Source organism: Parasteatoda tepidariorum, chromosome 1, assembly GCF_982258835.1.
Source record: "Parasteatoda tepidariorum strain Cologne lab strain chromosome 1, Ptep-v5.0, whole genome shotgun sequence".
Classification (NCBI taxonomy): Eukaryota; Metazoa; Arthropoda; class Arachnida; order Araneae; family Theridiidae; genus Parasteatoda; species Parasteatoda tepidariorum.
In genome coordinates, this window is record NC_141755.1 from 4,056,497 (window position 1) to 4,076,922 (window position 20,426).

Genomic DNA, 20,426 nt, shown 5'->3' on the forward strand with positions numbered 1-20,426 from the left:
ATCCTTTTTTTATCAGCCAATTAATGATATTGTGTTTCAATTGATCCAATTTTGACATCATTTAATAGATTATTATAATCAGGATTGTACAATATTTTCTAAAAGTTAGTATTTGGTAATCAATTTAGTAGAAAGATTATTTATATTTTGGAAATTTGTAACCAATATAATTTTGTTCAAAATATCTGATGCTCTTTTAAAGTGATTTATATCAATTTGACTATGTAGCTATTTGACTATATTTGATTTCTCAACTTTTAATTTTTTTCCCAATATTAAAATTTTTGACCTTGCATTTTATCCTTAAGCATTTAATTACTAGTTGGGGTGTTTTTTGCAGTTGTCTTCTTATTGGCCTATTTGTGAATAGTTTATCAAATTTTTAATTGAAGAATAGTTTACATATTTATGGTGGGTTAATTCTGGGTTTTAGAATGTAAGTTGGAATATAGAGAGCATAGTTAAAATCAAGCTTACATTTATACCCATACCATCTCAAATACTAAAAGTATTTAAGTATTGCAATTGATATTCACTTTCACACTATATGCTGCTTGCTTTTGTTCTTAATCTGGCTTTAAGATAGTATAAATTATTTCAAGGGGAAAAATTAGTGTCATTGTTATTTTTTGAATGAATAGATTATAATCACAAAGTATATAACAATGCATCTTTGTGTTTATAAAAACCATGTGAAAATCATGCAAATTAAAACAGATATTTAGTGCTTTGAGTGCAAGTCTAGCCATATTTTTTTAAAGTTAATATTATTTATCTGTTTTTCAGGCCTTTGGCTATCTCTTCTGTATTGAAGTATGTGTTTTTCCCTAATTAACTAAACATGAAGTGTATTTTGAAAATTTGCTATAGGGCACTATTTTGTCTTTAATTTTTCTTCAATATTCTTGTAATTTTCACAAATCCTGCATAGTAAAATAAGTGAGAAATTGTTTATTGGATAACTTGTAAAAACTTGTTGATTCACATATTAGGAATATATTAAATGCATGGTCAACTGAAAGATTTGAAATTGTACAGTTGGCCAGTTGGCTCTAATAAATGGATGAAAAACTATTTTTATGATCAGTAGAAATTTAAAATTGCTGTAATCAAAAGATACAAGACCCTGTCTAATATACAAGAAAGCATTCTATTTTTCTGTGTTCAAATGTTTCTGACATTCTTTTATTGTCTTATTTTTAAGATTGGCAATATATTACTATTGACTATATTTAAACTATTGACGATTTATGAATTATTGCTTTACAATATTTATACTATATATGTATATTTTATTTTTGGATTGACCTTTTAAAAAAATTATTGTGTTGCACATTGTGTTATTAAGCAAAATTTAAATATTGTACAGAACTGATCTATATTATACAAGCTTAAATGTTTCCTTTTTCAAACAAATAAATTTTCGATTTTGTAATTTTATTCAAAAGTAAATAATGTTTGCAATCGTGGATTCTTATAATACTTGAAATGTCATTGCAAACATGTTTTGTGTTCATTTTATTTCTGCATTGAAAAGCTGTCATTTCATTTCAAAAAACAAAGTGTTCAATTTCTCATAACAATCAAGATATATATCAAGATTGTGTTGTAATATTGTGGTTGCTTATGGTGTTAAAATATCTTACTTACAGTACCTTCATTTTTTCTTTCAAAAATTGTTTATATTCAATTATTAATTTTGATAATGATTGAAGATATAGACATTCTATTTTTTCCCTTTTAAACCTGTTTTTTTCCCAGTTATTTTTAGATAACTTGTTAATTTTATAAATTTTAAATGAACATTCTCTTTTATTACAAAAGCATTTTCTTTTCTTCTTTTTTTTTGTACTGTCTTATCATTTATTTAACAGATCAATGAATATTTCCATCATGTTATTTAAATATCAATCCGTTTTATAGAAACTGCTTTTATTTAATTTTCCTTTATACAAAATATGGACTTCATTTTATAGTTTATTATACAATATATATTTTAATAATTTTTTTATTCTTTACTTTATTGTTTTGTTATTTATTATTCTGTCAAAAAAACTTATTAAGAAGCTAAGTTTTAACTATCTTAACTTAAGTAATTTGAACAATTTATCTGGAGAAAAAAAGTACCATATTTGTACATTCATTACTCCTGTGCATTTGGCAGCAATGTTCTGTGTATCTATAAGCACAAGTGTGGCACATTCTTCAACTTAAGTACCTTCTCATTTTGTTAGATTTGCTTTAACTTTTAAAGTCATTGCTTTTCAGTTATTCTGTGTGAAACAATTAATCAGACTTCCAGACGTGAAATAATAGCTGACATTCCGTTTTATGACGCGTAAAACATTTTTTTCTGGCTAGCCTTTCGCAACTCATGACGAGGTTAATGTAACAGTCTTAATCTGATTCAGGTGGCTGAATTCTACGTTGCAGTGAGTGCCAAGCTATGACATATGCTTAATTCCTATGTTTAAATGCCAGGAAAGTAATTTAAGATGTGCAAATTTTTCTGCAATGAAACGCAAATGAAATAAATATTTTGTCCTGCTCGAATGGTACTTAATCTCTGGTTGGGCTTTTGTTTAATGACTGTTTTTTGTCGAGAAGTAATTATTTTTTGACGCATATCAAATATGTGACTTTTTTAAATGTTTTATTTATAATAATTCATTAAATCTTTTTTGTACTGTTATAAAATCTGTCTCACTACTATTTTCCTTTCAAAGCTAAATTTTTTTTTAAAAAAATTCTGAACAGTTTCTGAACTTTGCTGGGTCCTGTGCAAAAATATTGTGAGGTCTTAAATATTTTCTTTCTGCAGTATCCCAAGGATTTCACTTAAGAGTTTGGCATATTATTGAAATAAATGAATTTTTTCTTTCTCAAATTTTTTTTCTTTAAAGCAAGCAATTTAACCTTTTTTTTTCTTTAAATTTTATACTATTATTTCATTTACTTTATGTTATGTATACAGAATGAGTGGCTCTTTCTGTTTAAGCACCCAGTTTGAATAGTTATCGAAAGATGTCGTTTAATCTCAATTTTTATAATTTTGATTTATTACTCTTTTTTTTGTGGGACCCTTAAAAATATGAAGACTACTACCTTTTTCTATTTTATTTGGCAAAATAAAAGAAAATGTTTCTTATACTGATAAATAATTTACGACACCACCAGCGTGGAAACCTATGCAAACACTCCACGTGCCCCAATTTTATGACCGCTCTGTTTTCAGAAATGTATAGAATAGGAATTCTAAATCAGTTTGTTATAGTATAAATATTTCTACTATGAATTTTATTTTTCATAAATGGATAGAAATAAATTGTATAAGCTTATTGAATCAGAAATTATTTTTTTTTAAAAATGACAATTTATTTTTGTATCTCAAAATCATCACATGAATATTATGTGCTAGAAAGTGCACTTCTGCTATACATAAAAAATTTTTACTTGTTGAATTTTGAAAATTATTCTATAGTTCTTTAGCTTGCTTATTTGTTTTAAAAGCTAAGAACTTTGTTTATGTGGCGTTTTTCGCACAGTGTACATATAATGATATGCATGTTAAATATTTAAATGCTAGTTTTGCTACTTTGTATTTTTAAGAACAGTATTTCATGTAACATTTCTATGTGATTGTTTTTGTATAGTTTTTTATGCTCTCGAAATTATTTTATATGTATAATAAAAAAATATTGTTTATTGCTTCTTAGTTCTTTAACAAGCCTCTTTAATTCTTTCTTTCCCATCAACAGCAAAAAATTAAATATTTCTTCCTGGTAATAAAATAATTGTTGCTATAATATATCGTCACAATTATGAATTTCTTATTTCCAATAACTTATTTTTTAAATTATTTTTTGTCATATTTTTAAACTAGCTAACAAAATACCTTTCTTATCTCATGCACTTTCAACAGTGCAAAGTTTGCAACGTGTTTTGTAGTTTAAATTTTTTTTTTAACTCCAAACTTTATCATTAGTTTAGAAATTTGTTTTTATATTTAAAAAAAAAAAAAATTTAATTTTATTTATTTTTTTCATTATTCTGCATCATCATTTTTTCCATGATTTCTCTGCATTTTGGTAGGTCTCGATTACTAATGCAATTTCGCTAACTGAAACTCATTAACCTAGCAATATATTTACTATAAATTTTAAACCATGAAAATCATTAAAAAAATTTAAAATATCTAATAATATAATTTGTAAATCTTTAAATCAATCATCTTTTTTAAAAAGAAAATCAATTGATTTGAATCATGAATTTAATCAAAATTTAAATACATTGGCTGTTTTAAGCCCCAGGTGACTAATTTTAGAGGAAAACAGAGCATGAGAAAACTGACACTTTTTTTTCTCTCATAGGTAGAGTTTAGTTGTCATATACAGGGGGGGATGCATAACTGATACATATTTAAACAATTTCATTTTCTAGATTAAATATCCTTGACTTATTTAAAGATAAAACATGTGTATATTCATTTGGAGTCTTAACAGCTGTGAGCATTTTAAAAAGAAAAAAAAAAGTTTATAAGTAAAGTATTTAGTATTATTACTATTCTTAAAAGTTAAATGTATTAACTATCCACCATTATACTGTGGTGCAACTAAGAAAGCAACGCAAGCGGCAAAAACTTCAAAATTGAGGAGATTTTTATATATTTGGCATTTTTGTTTAACAAGCTGCAAATTGTGCAAAAAAAAAAAGTTTCAAAACCTAAATTTTTTTAATAAACTTTTTAAAATTCTATCTCAGCATTCATAGCATTAGCAATCGGAAAAAGAGTTGTCAAACCACTTTTTTCGAAATCTAGGACGATGTATTCGGATTGTTTTTTCATTTTCCTTTAATATACAACTGTATATGGATAATAAAAGTTAAATGCTAGTGGCAGTTACAAAATGTAATTTAATCTTCCCTATAAAAAGCTAGTATCAGTGACTATAGGCTCAGTAAATCAAGTATAAAAAGTAAAATATCTAAGTCGAAGAAAAACTTTTTAGCGTGTTTATCAATGTAATTTTTTTCTCCTCTGTACCATTTCCAAAGCTTGATTCTTTTTTTTTTTTTGATTCACTGGCACAGGCCCGATCCACTTGTCGTGGTGACCCATCCCACTCTATTCTGTAATAAAATATATTTCCTAAAATTCTTCTACCTGAAGCTGAAACACTGTAAATAAAAGACTTGTTGATCAAGTAATGGCAATTTTATCTATTTCACATGCAATTACTGGAAGAAAAAAAAAAGAATCTTTCGAACAAACACAATGAAACCTCTTAAGAAAGACTGTGTAGCGACCTCCTCTATTTGACGAGCACGGAATTTTTTTCTATAGACTTTATGTTGACCATCAAAACCTCTGCACCAAATGCGAAAACGGACAAATGAAAAAACATTAACAAAACTAATAAATAGATTAAAATCTATTCAAAATATTTGTGAGGCCCTTATTTAGAGAGCTCTTTTGACGATTTCTGGAAGAGATCACTAAAGACGATCTTATTTTTAGAATTGAAAGTTAAATTAGAAGAAAAAGTTATTTTAAAAAAGACTAACAATTTCAAACAAACAAACCTCATCTCATTTTCTAAAGCTATCTAATTTTCGTGATATAGAATTAAATGCAAACTTTAAAAAAATAAAAAAAAACATGATGGTTTGTTAATTTAAAATGGTTCGATCATTCATAATAGGTAAATTTGTTTTGAAACATATCAGTAGGAATCATTTTTATGGACTCTTAAATTTCATTCATCGATTCGGCGCATTCATGGCGGCATTTCAGTATCAAGAAAATTACTAAAAGTGAGGTATTACGACCATTTTACTGTGGAGCACGAGAGGTTTCACTGTAATAAAAAAAATGACAATTACTGATTTCAGTCTCAGTTTAGTCGCCTGAGAAAAAAAAAAAAGGGGGGGGGGGTGAGAAATGAAAACTGATTTCGATAATTCAAATTTGTGAAGAGCAAAGATACGTCTATCTTAGTTTGAGAGAGATTTCATTTATGGGCGCTATCAGAAATAGATAAAAGGTATTTTTACCTCACTTTCTACTACTGTGAAATTGCATTTTAAATTAGGCTTAAAGGCATCATTTTGTTTTAAAGTCGCTTATTATTACTCACGACAATGCACAAAGTTCTCTATTTAGTTGTCTTGGGTAAGTTATATTTGTTTCCAAGTGTTTCGTATGTTTAAACAATTAATTGAATAGGGCTATTTTTAAGTGATTCGATTCGCTTTTTGAATCCCGTGTACATAATTGTTGATCTTAAGTATTCAACCATTTGCAATGAATGATGTTATGGTTGAGCCAAATGAATTAAATATTTAAAACAAATAAACGAATAAGATATTAAAATAATTTTGATGAAGCAAAATCAAAATTTTTATTTGGAAAATTCTTGTGTATATTTGGAAATTTTATGACAGTATTTACCCTTTGCAAAGAACTCTTAACTGTTAAATTATTGTACCTGTTTAGCATCTGGACAATATATCTTGAAATATTGATATTTTGTAGCATTATGTTAACATGTTGATGATATTTTAATAATATGATCATGAAATATTCTGAATACTATGTGTATCGAATACAATAGAAATCTCGATTATTTGACAACGAAAAATATATTTGGAAAGTTTGGGAAACGAAAATAATGACAAATGTAAAAAAAAAAATCTTTTTTCAATTTGGATATATATCGTGAAATATTGCTATTTATTGACAATGTATCGCGATTCTGACATTGTCCTGCTTTACTTTAGAACTTCGAGGTTAATTTACAATATTTTACTATCATAGATAATAAAATGTATTATTGAAGTCAAAATCTTTTGCTCTAACATGTATCACATAATTGTCGTCTAACCTTTTCTTGCATTCTAATTGGACATTAAAATAATAAATAAACATTCTAGAATTTATATCTTTGACTGCCATTAACCTAAACTAATAAAATTTTTAACGATATTATACCCGCCAATTATAACCACTAACTTAACGGTATTTATTCGCGATATTTATTTATTACCCAAGGGTGCCGGCAGAATAATATAAAAGGGGGTGCAACCCTCTAACAAACTACCCCCCCCCCCAAAAAAAAAAAATTTAAAGTGTTCTGTTATTACATTTTGTTTCGTTATTACATATTCTTCCATCTGTTAATATTTTTTAAGATACACTACTTCATTGTTAACATATTTAAAAAAAAAAGTACGAATTTCTAGTGCTTGCAAATTTTGCCACGATAAACTGTATTGATGGCGCTGGCATTGAAACACTAATAACTACAAGCAGTAGTTTCGTATACTAACGTGTTTGTGCACGCTTAAAATTGATATTTATTGTGTTGATGAAGTTTTACAGTTGTGAGAAGTCAGTTTGTGTTATACACCTTTGTTAAACTAAATAACTAATAGAAAATATAATATTATTTATATTTTACTAAATGAAATTTAAAAATATAGCTTAGATATCTGCCAAGTTTGTGCATGCTCGGTGTGCATAAAAAAGAATTAAAGATGATTCAGAATTCATTGAAAAAGTTATAAACAGATTTGGACAGCAAACAAGACGATTACAATTCTTGTTTGATTAAAAAAATTTTTAACTGTTGTGTATCAATAATTACTTAATTATTTGTTTTTGAATAAAAATATTTTTAACAAAAATTTTTTATAACAAAATTGTTTTTCTGTATTGTTTTTTTTATTTAAAAAAGCCAGGGGGGTGCAAGTGCACCCTCTCGCATCCCGTTGCCGGCGCCCTTGTTATTACCTAATATTTTTCTGTGTTACTATAACGATTTTTGATTATTATTTTAAAGGAGTGGCTTGAAATTAAAAAAGTTCTACCTAGCTTACCCTTATTATATAATGTAACATAATTACGATTATGTAGTAATTTATTCTAAAGAGTTTATTATCTAAAAAATTTTATATTTTGTTGATTTTGTTAAAGGAATTAAAAATAAAAGCGTTTAATATCTATAATAAAATGTTTTACAATACAGAAGTTTTGTAAGAACATGTTCAAAAATATTTTAATATGTTGAACAGTAATTTTAAGACGGAAAAATTAAACATATAAATAAATTATCAATTTTCAGTTAAAAAAAGTTTTTTTTTTAAATTTCTTAACATTTTTCAAATTCTTCATTAGGAAAAATAAATAAAGTAAACAGTCAAAAAAATGTTTTTTTTTGTTGTTGATAAATTAAGTGTATTGTGTTTAGTATCTTAAAATTTTTTTCATATCATCTAATACTAACTTTTATTTAATATATATATTGAAATTTTTTTAAATTTCTCAAGAAATACTTAAAGTAAATAACATTTAAAGCTTTCAGTGGTTTGGGAGACCAACAATAAACTTGTAACTTTCATCGATTGCTTAAGTTATTATTTTCAATAACAGCATAAAATTTTGTAAACCTAGAATAAATATTTATAGATATATAGACATTTTTATAAAAATACTACTTTTTTGCTTACGTTTTCTGTTGTAACTTTATAAAGATCCAATGGTATCAAACAAAATTTTTGGAACAGTTTCAAATTAATTACAAAATTATTTAGTTAAAATTTTAAAAAAATTTGTTGGAAACTGCTCAAGATTTAAGGTAAATCAAGTATTTAAGGTAGTTTTTCTTTATACTGAGCTTGCGCTGAAAAAATTTTTTAAATAAATTTCTTAATTTTGTAGTGAATCGGATTTCGCAACTAATGAAAAAAGTTTGATTTGAATATGTAAGAAATTTAAAAAGTTTTAAGCTATTTTCAAAGTAGTCTTTTTAAAAGGGAGCCGATCAGGGGTTTTCCACGAATTTTATTTTGTGATCATTAAGACAAAATTTAATAACAAATGATAATACCTTATAATGATCGTCCGGAAACCAAAATGTGATGGTTTAAGGAAAGAAAACATGCAAAAGTAAACATACTTTTATGGGGGATGATTACCTGCATGTCGGTCTTATTTTTTTATAAATTTTGTTTAATGGCACAAAATGAAATATCAGGAAAATCCCTGATCGTTTTCAGCATTCTTTAACAAAGTATAAAAACTACAAAAAATTGCTTGAAACTTTTTAAATTTTTAAGAAATCCAAATCAAAAATTCTTCATTCGTTGCCAAATACTTCACTACAAAATTAAAAAGAAAAAAAAATTTTTTTTAATTTTTTCCTCGCATGCGCAATATAAAAGAATTATCTTAAATATTTATATCTTGCGCAGTTTTCAACGAATTTTTTTAAAATTTTAATAAATAATTTTGTAATTAATTTTTACTGCTTCAAAAATTTTATTTGTTTTTATTGAATGTTTATAAAATTATAGCAAAAAAAAGTAAGGCAAAAAAAATTTTTTTTTAATAATAATGTCCATATTTCCATAAATATTTACTTCAGATTTACGAAATTTCATGCAGTTACTAAAAATAAAAAGCTTGTTACTTAATTTTCTGGCTTAGGGTGTTCAAAAATACTTGTTTTCTTTGGTAATTTATTGTCGGTCTCCAAAACTTTTGAAAGCTTTAAATCTTATTGCTATAAGTATGAAACATCGCATGATCTCTAAAGTTATTAAATAATCCTTTAAGTATTTCTTGAGAAATGTCGAAAACTCAATTCCATTATGGTATTATAGTGTATATCTATCTATATATACATCGAACATTTAAAAGCAGAACTCCCTAATGACTAGTTATTAATTACAATTTCAATTATAGAATTTCCGTGATGAGTATATAATCATTTTTTTAAGAAATGAGATTCTTATACATTAAAACATCTATGACAAGCTTACATTGCTGAACTCATTACATTTATGTTGCTACTAAGTTAATTTTTTCTCAACGAGTGTATGATTTGAAAAAACTCTCTGTCCTTCTTATTTTAATCCTTTGCAGTGACATATGGCTTTCAGTACAAAAATTAATAATTTGGTTCATTTAACATATTCTAAACTTCAAGGCAATAAACAATTTAGTTATTTAAGAAAAACATTTAAAGCTCTGTCGTCATATGAAATGATGCTATTTTACGAATAATATGCTATTTTCATAACTACTGCGAGTAAGCAACTCATGACGGTTGGTCAAGATTAGCCTATTTATAGCCTTCGCTCTCAATGTTTTATGAAAATGGCGCGAAACCTCAGTGTGGAGCTATGGGGAATAATTTTTTAATATTTTAAAACTTACTCCAATGCTGTATTATCTGTGCTCTTAAAAATGAGCAAAAACTGAGAATAAGGCAGTGATTTTGATAATTCTCATCTAGGTAGGAAAATGTCACCAAATTAGACATTTTTTTAAAAAGTTCAATAATTTTTAAAATATTTAAGTTATTGGTCCGTTTTAAGGCCCAGATAATTCTTCACGACAAGCGTAAATTTCATAAATTGCGGTTGTTTTTATTTACTTATTTTAATTTCTTTTCCTTGGTGAAGGAACTTCGAAAAACCAATGTTTTAACGTTTAAGCCGTTCAAGTGATTTTTTAAAACTTAATGTGAACTGTTAATCTGAATATTTACAGCAGTTTTGTTCAACCTAAATAGGTCATTAATGGGTATTTAATAAATGGGTTTTCTTTCCTTCCTTTCTGTGCTTCTTTCTATTTTTCTTTTCTTTTCTTTGTAGGTGTGGTTAGTTCCATTTCACTCTCATTTGGCTACGGAATAAAAAGGTATCCCAGTAATCGGATGCTCGATTTCAACTGGCCAGATCCAGATGAACACATCAAGAAATTTCCCCATGAAAGATATTGTCATTATTACTATCAAAAACAAACAGATGAAATTTTTACAATAAGAAAATGTCCTGCTGGTGAAATGTTTGATTACCATAGTCATGAATGCAAGGAGAAACATACTGCAGAGTGCTGGGGTCATCATTATGGAAAGCATGCTGTTCATGGTAAGTACAAGACGATGCATCGATATATCTTGGATAGTTTTTACTGTGGTGGCAAGGGAGTCGTGATGGCTCAGGGAAACGAGCGTTAGCCTTCAAATGAGGTGAACCGGGTTTGAATCCCAGCAATGACTGGGCGATACGAATTCCGCACCCGGCTTGCACCGACCACAATGCTGACGTAAAATATCTTCAGAGGTAGACGGATCATGAGTGAGAGTCCCCTTGCCGTCAGGCTAACCATGTGAGATTTTCGTGGTTTTTATCTCTGTGTAACACAATTCCTGGTTAGCTCCATCAAAAAGTCCTCCACGAAGGAAAAATTTCTCCTAATACTTGATTCAGAGTTCCCTTGTCTTCTGGAGTGGGTTCAAAATGACAAGGCTACAGGAGTTGAGCATTAAACCCAAAACATTGGGTCGGCTGTTCAGCGACGGTTATAAAATGAAATAGTGGAAAGGATATTTAAAAATATGTCGTTGCGATGCAGTCGCAAGTATTATATCTAGCAATAAATATCGAATTTAAAGTATACGGCCGTGCGTTTCATGACCGGTGTGGAGCAGCCAACCCAATTCTGAGCTAAAGACTATTCGCTCAACTCCTTGCAATTTTGAATCAATCCAGAAGACAGGGGAACCCCTGAATCAAGCATTGGGGCAAAGTAGCCTTTGTGGATGACTTTTTGATGGAAAGAACCCACATTTGTGTTATACAGAGCGGAAAACCTCCCGCGGTTACTCCGACCTCAAGGAAATTCTAACCCATGATCCGACAACCACTGAGGATATTTTTCGTCATCTCTGTGGTCGGTGTGATCCGGGAACAGAATTCGTAACAACCAGCCTCTTCTGGGATTCGAACCTAGGTTACCAACGCGTTGGGAGGCGAAACCAAAGAATATGACCCCGACCTGGAAATCCTAATCCCGCACGATATTTTAAGTCGAAATAGCAATTAAAGTAATCTTAATTTGTTTCATTTTATTGGCACTGTAAAACTTCACTGCACAATTACCGGGTCTTACCTGTATATGTTTGTGATAAGAGCAATAAAAAGTGGGGAAAGATTTAAATGGAAGTAGTGGTATATTGCATTAATGTTTAACTATCCACACCTGCTGGGCACATTACAGGGCTACCAACTGCTTCGCTTTATACAGTGAGATGCAATTAAATCTTTCAGAATTTTCGGTAATCTTGCCAACATTTTAAAAGACTTTCCCCAAGAGAAATGGAACAAACTGGAATTTGATACGAACTTTAGAATCATTTAAAAAGTATGGTGGGGAAAATAACTTTGAATTAAATTTACAAAACAACTAATCTTACGTTAAAACTTAAGTGCGAAGTGCTCCAGATTGGACTGAATATTTCAAGAAACGTTAGAGAACTACTAAAAATTTACAGATTTGCTGTAAAAATTGCCAACTTTTTAAAAGGCTCAGCATGACATAACTGAGGTAAAACATTGTTCTACATAAACCTTTGTAGCGGTGAATGTAGTGGTGAATCCTATAAATCGAGTTTATTAAAACAAGAATTATGCATTGAAACAGTACCACTAGAAAATATTAATTCGCAGTCAGGAGCAAGTTATCATCTCTGTTAAGGCAAGTTAGAATTAACATCTCTTTCTTGAGTTTCAAGACTAAAGTATTTTTTTAAATACAGAATACATTTGATATCTCACTTTATTTATTTATTCAGAGAAGCATGATCCTCTAAATAAAGTCACTCACGCAGAATGTAACTAATTTTTAAACTCTCTCATTACTTTTATTTTTCAGATCACATTCACTCAAAATGGAGAAAGCATTTTAAATGTCCCTTTCCGAACGGAAACTATCCAGACATTTTTGACTGCGATAAGTATATAGTTTGCTTAGATGGAAAACCTCATCACAAGCACTGCCCACCAAATCAACAGTTCGATAAAATTCGCAGACATTGCGTTTATGCAGCATTTTGTGCGAATTCCACTGGTAAGTCTACGTATATAATATTTAATAAATACTATACAGATTTTTAGATTTTTGCTGATATCTATGAAAATCACTTTTAAACCTACAAATTCAAAACCCTTCGACGCAGAATTTTTTTAAGCACATTTTCACACTTTTTTTTTTCAATATTTCTTATTAATTTAGGTCAAAATAAGTGAAAAAGATAATATTTAGCATTTTACTAATTTCTGCTTATGATGTGTAGTTTATTTATATCGTACTAGAGCTGCGGCTACGATCTGGGGAAACATCCCTAAGGATGATCCGAAGACACATTTTGATCATCTGCAGAGATCACTATCCCGTTTCAATAGCAAGACGATTAGCGCGAGCACTTTACGGTAGAAGAATTTAACGATGACCAATACCGCACACCTTCGATCCCTTTGTACACTGGGTCACCCATCCGCACACTGACAGCAGCCACTGATGCTTGACTTTCGGTGTAACACAAGTGAAATATTTGCGCAAAACAAATGAAAGAGTCATTAAGTGGTGGGTGAAAAACTAACCATTTTATCGATGTCATCCTGTGAACTGAAGAGTTTATGGGGATGGTTAAAACAGTTTCGGTGAAAGTTAAGAGTTAAATTCTCGTTACAGAATTTTAAAAAAAGAAATTAAACCAAGTTTTTTTTTGTATTTACACTAAAATAATTTTTTATTTGATTGTAAATATCATTTAGATAATCTAACTCAGTTTTTTTAGTAACTACTAGACTGTGTTTTTATAATTAAAAAATACCAAAATATATTTATGCTTGTAATTAGAGCGTCAGATATATAAAAGGAACACCGATGTCCCAACTGCAACTACTATCCGTAAATAAACTACTACTTAAATGTTTAACCTTCTCTAACATCGTTCATTTGGTTTTTAGGTTAAATTTTTGTTTTCTTGTTTTGTTTTTTTCAACGAAACTTTTGATAATCAGATGTCATTCAACTGTAAAATACCTTTAAAAAAAGGGAATACAGGTTCCCACGGGCCTAAAATTTTTAAAAAGTGGCAACGATACGAAGTTAAATTTTGATCACTCTCCACCTACTTCGGAATTTCAGTGGTTTTGGAGAAAAAAAATTTCCTTGTTGTAGGAAAGGTAAAGTATCGAGAAATTAGAATTAAAGGAATTTTGCACACCACTGCATGAAAATAATTTTAACGTATTTATTAAAGGTCAATTAGTCATGCTCTTCACTTATTTTGAAAATTTCTATTTCCTTAAAAGATTTCTGGTTTAGCTCATCACCGCTATTAAAAGTACATTGCAAAAATTTCTAATGTTGGGAGAATAAGCGTTTGTAGCATGTTTACTTACATTACCACCACTACATGTAATTCTTCAAATAAAATACATCTGTTTAAAAATTCTGCCCTATCCGACCTTAAATGATAAAGTGGTATTTTAAAAGTATCTGATAACTTAAACGTTAATTTATTTCAACCCTTAAATTTTTTAAGAACCACGACTACCCTGCAAATAAAATCACAGTTTAATAATATTGAGGAAAGAGCTAATATTTAATATTTAATTAAATAAATAATTAAAGAGAATTTAAATAAATTCTTATTTATCAGTTAAATGATCACTAGTATTAAACCAAACAAAAATATTCTTTCTTAATAGTACTTGATATCTAATCAACAAACATAAATTTATTATTTGCGTGACTGAGGCCGAAATCTATCCTTTATCCATTCGTCGTAAAATTTTACATTGAGTTAAGGAAAATATTCAAATATGTAATGAAAAGAACTCACTTGCTCTGGAGAATTCTGTAACAACGTAACAGGAACGTTTGTCCTAGCAGCAAAATAACTTGTGCCCTCATTGGGCCAATATTCATGAATCTTGGCTCAACAAGAGTTCAAAGGGTCTTTATTTTTTTTCGATATTGGCCCTATATAGAATTTTCCGATTCTCCCGATATTTTCCAGACACTTCACAATCCATATCGGTCCTCTATAGAATAGTCAGATTCACCCAATATCCATTACTTAAATAATGTAAGTTCTATATGGATCAATGTAGGCTCTCTATAGGCCATTCTAAGATCCATAAGACTCCCCAATATTGTTCCCTCGGTGTATATTCTTATAGGATCCATATTGTGGCACTATAGGGTACAATTGTTGTTAGGGTGGATGTGCGATGCATACACGAGACGACGATCACATAGCTGTTGCTTAAGATGTTTAAACATACCTTTTCACACTTAAAAATTGTAATTGCACTATAAGGTTCTAAGGGCCGGGATAGCCTGGTCGGTAGGGCGCAGGGCCCATATCCAAGAGGTCGTGGGTTCGATCCTCGCCGGCCGAAGACTCCTCGTGTAGTAAATGGTGACTGATGCACGTTAAATCTGTCGAGTCTCAAAGTCCTCCATGTTCCCACAACAAATCAATACCTCTGGGGGTACTGATCCAGGAGTTTCCTTGTCTTCTGGATTGGTTCAAAATTACAAGGCTACGGAGTTGAACGTAAGTAGTCGTAAACCCATGAAATTGGGTCGGCTGTTCAACGACGGTTATAAAATAAAATAAAATAAGGTTCTAAAAAGTTATACCAAAGTCGAGGTTTTAAACAACGTCATAAATTCCGATAGACATCGCTTGAAGAAACTTCACTGCATTGTTTAAAATCATACGATTTCGAAAGAGCAGTGAACCTACCTGGGCGTTGTAAAACACTTTTTTGGCAGAAAGTGAAACTTAGTTTCGCAAGTGGCTACGAACAGGGTTACTATCTGTTGCTGTTGTTTCTAATGCTACTTGCCAATACCAGCAAGCCTGCTTGGTGAAACCAAACGACTTTAAGGCAGTGGGTGCTTTTCTTGTTTTTCAATGGCGCCCTCTATAGCCTAGAATATGACTTCTGCAACACCCATACGTCACACCTGTTCATAAGGCAGACCCATTCATAAATCCATTCATTCATTCATACATAGATCGTCATTTTGAATTGAACGATCCATATCCAATTCAGTACCCCCAGAAGTAACATTTATGTTATGGGAACTTGGAGGACTTCGTAACCCGACAGATTTAACGTGCATCAGTCACTATTTACTGTCTTCGCCGGCGTAAGATGTAAGTGCTACTACAAGAGAAGTCAAGACGCTACTCTAATTCATCGCCGGTCGCTTTCTCTGCGTAAATCATGGGTAAAAACGAGACGGAAAAGCTGGTAGTAAAACCATTTCAGTTTTAGCTAGTTGTCGGGAGGGGAGTAAGACTATTCTCTTCTTCAAACTATTCACTTATATTTATTTTTTTCTCGGAAAAAAGCAGTTTTTTATATATATGGGTCATTCTCACAAAAACCGTCATTTTCATGTCCCCAGTATATTTTATGTTTGTTTTACAGCTTACGAAGAAAAAAAATTCAGAGAAAGTGTCCTTCAGAATGCAAGCTAACAAAAGAATAAAAATAAAATTATCAATTTTTATTTTTTATTTATTTTAGGTAATTAAAATATACCAATATGTCATTCCCTCACTTGTCCCCACTGCTGATTTAAAAAAAGAAAAAAATTGTTTCTGAAATAATTTTTTTTTTTTTACAAATTCGTGTTTTTTATTTCAGAATACTGAAATATAGAATTCAGGAAATCAATTTTAAATTTAATTTCTGATAAAAATATTAACACAGCACTATTTTAAACTTTGTCCCCAGTGTTTCGCGTCATTCCCTCACAACAATGTTCTTATCACCTGCAATCTTCTTAGAATAAAAATATTTTAATAAAAACTTCAGAAGTTAACAACTGGCATCATAGAACAAAATTGCAGTATGTTTCCATCTTCAACTTAAAGAAGCTTTGCTGTGGAATAAATTTGAATGAATCAAACCAGGTAAAATTTTTTACATTCGTCATTCCCTCATGTCATTTTTTAGAGTAAAATAAAATGCAACTTCATCGAGAAAGTGGATAATTATATGTTGCTTTCTTGTATGAATATAATTGTATGCGATTGACTTCAGAAATTAATTAGGCCTAACTGTTATTTTTAAATTTTATTGAATTCGTCATTCCCTCACTAGTACATAAAGTGAGGGAATGACGCTGAAATGAGGGAATGATTCAAGATGAGTATATTATCAAATTTTTTTTTGTTCAATCGAGCCAGCCAATTTTATTTCCCAAACCTGTAAAAACTATTAAATATATAAGACTAAATTATAATAAATATTGGATATACTTAGTATGTTATAATTTTCAAACTTTAGGTAGATGTAACTTAGATAAAAACATGTATTAAAATTAAATATCATTCCCTCACTATTTGTGTCATTCCCTCACTTTTTAAATAGTGAAAATAATTAATTTACTTATTAATTAATTTGAAAAATAAATTAAAAAATAAATTAAAAAATTAATGAATTAATTTATTAAATTAATTAATTAATTAATTATATTAATTAATCTATTTATTAAATTAATTAATTATTAATTATTATAAATTAATTAATTATAAATTAATTATTTAAAAAATTAATTAATTTAAATATTAAGTATAATTTATAGGATATATACTTTCTTTATAATGCCATTACATATTTCTATTAATATAAAAAGTTTCAGAGCTTTTTATTCACTTTACTTTTTTGGGATTTTATGAACTGAAAAATGACAGTTTTCGTGAGAATGACCCATATATGCTTTAATAGTGAAAAAAATTCTCGGTAGTCACAGAAATTTAATTTTTCTCGAAAAAAAAGTTAGATTGAAACGTTTTTTGTACCAATTTTTACTCTTTTCCGTCTTGTTTTATATATAAGCTTTCTGCTCTGGCGTAAATACATTATAAAAGATTCATTAAAACGACGAGATCGCCTCAGAACATTAGAAATTCTTTGCTAAAAGTATCTACCAGATATTTCTCTCCTTCCAATAGAGTTTCTCAAATTCAGTTTAAAGGGCCTACTTGATCATTCCTTTCTTATATATACACGAATTATAACTCTAGATAAAAGTGTCATCAGAGAAGTTTTACTCGTTCCGAAAATAAGCTAGAAATGAAATGGTTTTATTATCAGTTTTTTTTTTTTTCCGGCTCACTTTCTGTCTTGACCCGAGTTTTGTTTTTCCGATAGATGCTGCTCTCCTGACGCATATGTGTCCATATTCATCGGGAAATTTTGCACACCTTGAAGATTGTTCAAAATATTACAACTGTCACAAGAGCGAGCCTACTGTGAAGACCTGTGAAAAGAACAAACTTTTTGACGAAGAAGACAGAGAATGCAAAGATAAGGAAGTTGTCGACTGCAAGGACAGACCGAATCCTTTCGGTATTTATTTCTTTTTTAGATCAACATTTTATTATTGTTCAATTTATTATATATACGCGAACTCTCTCTCTTTATATATATATATATATATATATATATATATATATATATATATATATATATATATATATATATATATATATATATATATATATATATATATATATATATATATATATATATATATATATATATATATATATATATATATATATATATATATATATATATATATATATATATATATATATATATATATATATATATATATATATATATATAAAGAGAGAGAGAGAGAGAATTCGCGTAATTTACATCAAACTCCTCCAAATATCAATTTTCATCATTTTAAATCAGTGGTTTCCAACCTAATGAATAAATTACCGAATAGCATTAAAAATTATTTGTGCAAAGAGAGCCATCGTAATTTGAAACTAAAAATAACTTTTTCTCGATAATCTAAGTACAATCAAAGCCAAGAAAAAAAAGAGACTGACTGATATCAATCAGAGGTCCTGCACTGATAGACCTTTATATAGCACAATACTTCAGTAACAAGAAGTAAACTTAAGTGACGGAAAGTTAAACAAATTATATGAAGAATAATTTCTCGCTCAAAATTACTAAAAATCAAATAGTAGATTTTTAGTCTTAAATACATATTATAAGCAGGCAACTAATTGCACTTTTTTCTTTCTTTTATGAAAAATTTAGAGATTAGTTTTCAACATTTGGAAATGAAATTGAGTTTCTTTTTTGTACGATTATATATATAAATTTGAGCTTATTATTCAGTCTTATTGGTTAAAAAATTAAAGTAATTTATAAATTTCTAATACTTAAATTAGTGTAACAAAATTAATTGTAATTATTTTTGTTCCAATAATTTGAAAATACTAAAAACGTTTCTAAATTTTTCAGGAGTGACCTCTACTAATAAACTAAATGTAAAATCTGTGGCAACAGATGAGTTGCATCCTTCCGTTTCATCTGCAAACATTGAAATCAACACAGCTGATACAGAAATAGTCGAATCAACGAATCAGCCAGGAGCAACTGATAATTTTGTGATGATTGACAAAGTATCTATGATTAAAGGTAAAGCAACTGCTGAATCGAATCAGCAAGTCGGGGAAAAGGAAACAAGCACAGTTGCACAGTCTGATGTCACTAGCAATTCTTTTGTTTCAATGTCATCAAAGAACATAACTGAATCAACGACGCAATTCACAGGAACTGAAAATTCTCCTTCTTCAATGCCATCATTCAACACAGCAGAATCTACTGTAAAATCTACAGCGACTGACAATTCTTATTCGACACTCTCATCGGCAAATCTAGTTCAGTCTACAGCAGCAGCTACTAAAACGCAGCACTAAATATTTTCAATTTTTTTTTTTTTTTGAAATTTGATTTTGAAATTTTTATGGGTTGAAAATTTTTATATTGAAATAAATTTAATTTTTAAATTTAATCTGTTATCATCCAACTATCTCTTCCGTTATGTTTTATGCCGTAGGGGAGAATTTGCATTTTTAAGTAGCATCACACATTTTTATGTAGTGTAAGTTTTACTCAGTGCAATAACTGTGAAAGCGAGCAATCAGTTCTGTACAGAGCTTGAGCAGAGCCTGCGTGGGTGAAAATCCAAAATCATTCTTTTCATTTATTTCAAGCAGCGAATTTCCTACCGATGCTGTTTGAGAAGAGGGCAAATTTTCCATTCGATGATCCAAAATTCATGCAGGGTTCGTAAACTCAAAAGGATTCATAAAATTAAGTAGCGTAAGCAGGGCCTGCGCTGTGGATTTCAAATTATTAACCAGTTAACTAGTCAAATATCAAAAGTAATCGCCAAATGCAAATCTTAACAATTTTTTATGATTTATTTTTTTCCCATAGAAAACTATTTTTACGGTAGTTTTTTCAGGCTTATATTATTAGGACCCAATTCTAATTGGGTCCAAACCGAAAATTACTGTTATCGAATAAGAAATATTAATTAGTTTAGAAAAAATCATTTTGACATAATTGTAATTTTTTCTAGTAAAAAAATATCATTCGCCAATACTTTTGCCAAAACACAATTTTAATCGCCAAATTTACAATTTTATCGCATTTGGCGAGGTGGCGAATGCTTAGCTCGCTGCGTAAGTCAAGAAACTAAAAGTTTCTTAATATTAGCGTTCACT

The 20,426-nt window shown here is 29.1% G+C and overlaps 1 protein-coding gene across 2 annotated transcripts; it reads left to right on the top strand.

Annotated features, from left to right (window-relative positions):
* Nucleotides 1-5,816: 5,816 nt before the first annotated feature.
* On the top strand, nucleotides 5,817-19,708 carry LOC107441190 (uncharacterized). Of its 2 annotated transcripts, none has more exons than XM_043041935.3 (5): nucleotides 5,817-6,044; nucleotides 10,660-10,935; nucleotides 12,722-12,916; nucleotides 18,037-18,234; nucleotides 19,156-19,708. In XM_043041935.3, exons 2-5 carry the CDS (start codon nucleotides 10,722-10,724, stop codon nucleotides 19,611-19,613), a joined length of 1,065 nt encoding a protein of 354 aa, XP_042897869.1. In that variant the 5' UTR covers nucleotides 5,817-6,044; nucleotides 10,660-10,721; the 3' UTR covers nucleotides 19,614-19,708. The 2 variants fall into 2 exon arrangements, with proteins under 2 accessions (XP_042897869.1, XP_015909841.2); XM_016054355.5 differs by having other exon boundaries at nucleotides 5,971-6,172.
* The last annotated feature ends 718 nt before the right edge of the window (nucleotides 19,709-20,426 follow it).